This window comes from Oncorhynchus mykiss, chromosome 15 (genome assembly GCF_057628025.1).
Source record: "Oncorhynchus mykiss isolate SJ-2025 chromosome 15, ASM5762802v1, whole genome shotgun sequence".
NCBI lineage: Eukaryota > Metazoa > Chordata > Actinopteri > Salmoniformes > Salmonidae > Oncorhynchus > Oncorhynchus mykiss.
In genome coordinates, this window is record NC_143036.1 from 51548962 (window position 1) to 51552636 (window position 3675).

The 3675-nt window shown below is 46.5% G+C and overlaps 1 protein-coding gene across 1 annotated transcript; it reads right to left on the reverse strand.

Annotated features, from left to right (window-relative positions):
• Positions 1 to 2247: 2247 nt before the first annotated feature.
• Positions 2248 to 3405, reverse strand: LOC149978088 (uncharacterized). Its single transcript, XM_090201277.1, has 2 exons — positions 3111 to 3405; positions 2248 to 3044 (listed from the first exon to the last, which is right to left on the reverse strand). Exons 1-2 carry the CDS (start codon positions 3403 to 3405, stop codon positions 2296 to 2298), a joined length of 1044 nt encoding a protein of 347 aa, XP_090057403.1. The 3' UTR covers positions 2248 to 2295.
• Between the last annotated feature and the right edge of the window lie 270 nt (positions 3406 to 3675).

Below are 3675 nucleotides of genomic sequence, written 5' to 3' on the forward strand. Positions count from 1 at the left end.
GTGTCAAGTTGGCTGTGTCTTTTGAGTGGTGCACATTCTAAATACAGACTGGAAACTGTTGAGCATAAAAAATCAGCAGCTTTGCAGTCAGTTCTTGACACAAATGGGTGCCCCTGGCACCTACTACCATGCCCTGTTGAAAGGCATGTAAATATTTTATCTTTCTTATTCACCCTCTGAATGGCACACATACACAATCCATGTCTCAATTGTCTCAAGCCTTACAGTATTTATTTTTTAAACTATCTCTATCTACACTGATTTAACTAGTGATGTCTATAAGGGATTATAGCTTTCATCTGGATTCACCTGGTCGTCATGGAAAGAGCAGGTGTTCTTAATGTTTAATACACTCAGTGTTACTCATTCACACTGACATAAGTTACTTTCAACCATTAACGTTGGCCTTGTTGGGGCCTAATATGATTGCTGAAGTATTATTTTTGATGTATGGACAAAATGTTATACCTTTCCTATGTAGAGAAGGGTCTCTCTGGTAGTTCAATATGACAATATGACACTCTTGTAAAATAGATGTTTAATCTCAATGTGACTCCCTGTTTAAATAAAGGTTCAATACAAAAACATCAACACAAACACAGGATATGGGGTACGCATGGTATCACATCATTACATACTAGGCCCTTCTGCACCTGCATTCCAGCACCTTTCCAGCATCTGGTATTGACTCAACATGTTTGAGGTGGGGGATCAAGAAATGTTGTGGAAGAGGTGGCCGTTGAATGTATGATTCTGATATGTACAGGTAAGTTCATTGTGTGTGTGGGGGGGGGAGCGCGCCAATGAGTGCATGCATAGTCTATAGTTGGTTTGAATATGAATGAGCAGCAGTGTTGTGATGTGTCCTATCCTGTCCTTGCAGAGTGATCTTCCTTGCCCTCATCACATGTCTCGGTGGCACCTCCTACTTTTTCATCATCGCAGTCATTACAGTTTAGGAGGGAGGGGGACACCCCCACAGGACAGCCCCCACACTCATTGCTAGAGATGGAACTTCAGACTCTCCCCAAAACAACTGAACCCCCCAACAAACCGAAAGAGATTTAAGGTGCACACCCCTAAAGAGGTAACCAGAACAGGATAACTCCCTTCAAGCTCACAAAGACACAGTGGATGAGGAACTATCCAACACAGTGGAGGAGGAATTATCCAACACCCAGGGAGAGAGAACGAGTGACCTCAGTCGAACACAGACAGTAGGGAGAGGTGGGAGAGGAGGAGGTTACCCCAGATGCCATTCCTCCTGCTCATGTGAGCAAGGAAAGAGATGACAAGCCTTCTGATCAGGCCAACGGGCAGGCCAAGGGAGTAGTCATACTGATTCACACCCACAGAGAAAGACAACCCACGCAACCTCTTGGCTGAGATGAACCACACAGTGGTAGGGGCAGAGGGCTTTCAGGGCTAGCCAGTCAGCCAGCCTGCTCTGATCCTCAAGTCAGTTGTATTTAAATTCATGTTCATTAAAGATTTTTATTCAAGATTTGAAAAGTCCCATTTACTTAATGATATCTTTTCACTGTCTGCAACCCTCAAGAACCAGGGTGAGTCTGGGTCACCCTTTTCCTGGGCTAACTCAACTTGCATATTGTCATAGATTAGGTAAAAATGTTCATCTTTTAAACTTGCTTGAATAAAAAATGCATTTTTTTTATAGTACGCAAGAGTTGCGCTTTTTCCTTTTCTATGATGATTAAAGGTTTTGGTTGCACCTCAACTCAACGTTGGTTGAGCTCCCTCCGTTTTTTGTTGTTGTCAAACACTACTTTTTTTGTTTTGTTTACATGTAGTAAGTAAATTATTAAAAGCATTAAAATTGGGATGTTTCCCACTTATTTACACAACCTACTCCACACTTGCAAAGTGAAAGTTTATAGAAATGTTCTGAAATTAGGTAGTAAACAGGAAAAGCAGAATTGAATCCAATTATTATAATGCAAATAATTTAATGGTCTATGGTTCAATCCCATTTCTGAAGGTCTGATGAATAACTAATATTGTTCCTCCTCTTCCTTGTGGCAGGCGCAGCAGCAAACTGCCCTCCAAAGCCTGAAAAAAAATCTGCGGACTTTCCCTTTGCATGCAGCTCTGCATGGAACATCCAGTGTCACATCCTTGGTGACGTGTGGGGTGACATCTGGGATGACCACAGCAACATCCTCTGGAAAGGGAGAAAAGAGGGACAGAATGTAAACAAATGCAAACCGTAGGTTCTAAACACTGGCCAGTTGAAAGGTTCTACTAAGATGTCATGACAAACGGCACCTGTCAGTGTTACTCACCTGCTTGGATGTCAGTTGGCAGAGTGGTGAAGACGGCCATCTTGAGAGTCCTTTCTTCAGGTGTGACATCCACAACCTCCAAGAGGGAAGAGATGGGCTCTGCCTCCCTATTAGGGGTGATGTCCACAACATTTAGGTGGAAAGAAGCCGGATCTGCCTCTTTGTTACGGGTGATGTTCACAACCTCAAGGTGGGAAGAAGCTGGATATTGCTGTGTCTTAGGGGTGATGTCCTGAACCTCCAGGTGTGAATTAGCTGGGTCTGCCTCTGTCTTAGGGGTGATTTCCACAACCTCCAAGTGGGAACAAGCTCTGTCTGCCTCTGTTTTAGGGCCGATGTCCGCAACTTCCAGATAGGAACAGGCCGGGTCTGCCTCTGCCTTACGTGTTATGTCCACAACCTCCAAGTGGGAAGATGCCGTGTCTGCCTGTGTGTTATGGGTGATGTCCACAACCTCAAGGTGGGAAGAAGCAGAGTCTGCCTCTATGTTAGCGGTGATGTCCACAACCTCCAGGTGGGAAGACGCCTGGTCTGCCTCTATGCTAGAGGTGATGTCCACAACCTCCAAGTGGGAAGACGCCTGGTCTGCCTCTATGTTAGCGGTGATGTCCACAACCTCCAGGTGGGATGAATCCTGGTCTGCCTCTGTGTTAGCGTTGATATTCACAACCTCCATGTGGGAAGAAGCCGGGTCTGCCTCTGTGTTAGGAGTGACAGCAACAATCCTGATGAGCTCTACTACTACAAGTCACCGAGATGTCATCACAACAGGCATCTGTCAGAGTGCTCTCTATCATTGCTACTCACCTGCTAGGATGTCTGGAGGTGTGGTGGAGATGGCCGCGGCGACAACAGGGAGGACTGGTAAGGTGGCTGCAGGGGGCTGGAAGCAGCTCTGTACCTCGTCAGCCACAAAGGCACAGACAGATCTCACATAAAATGGGCTCTGGAGGTCATCCGTGGAGAAGGACTGACTGATTCTCCCGAGGATTGACCAGACAGATTCAAAAGCCGCAGCGCGGAAGAAAGGGATTTGAGGAGAAGGGGCCTTTAACATGCTGGAGAGCTTCTCCACTACGGCCGCCACCATGCCCACGGCCATCCCGCTTATTAGGATTGGGTGCCCTGAATGGCCTTCCTTTGGCTGAAGCCACAGGGCCAGGAGGAGCCTGGGCACCACCTCCACAACCACCTGGGATGGGCTGAGCAGGTTGCTACGGGGCTCATTGGACAGCTCGCCCATAATGCTCCTTACAGCTCTTTCCACAATGCTGTGGACCTTAGGGTCGCTGAAATCAACAAAAAGGAGAAGACAAAGCTAAACGATGCGCAATGTGCTCACAGAGAACACTGTCTTTGTCTGTTTCTGCAT

Excerpts from the sequence above, each read along its gene's own strand:
- LOC149978088 (XM_090201277.1), bottom strand. The coding sequence starts at position 3,405 with ATGGCCGTGGGCATGGTGGCGGCCGTAGTGGAGAAGCTCTCCAGCATG. Across the intron at positions 3,045-3,110 it reads ACCTCCAGACATCCTAGCAG|TAGTAGAGCTCATCAGGATT; the intron begins GTGAGTAGCAAT and ends GGTGACTTGTAG.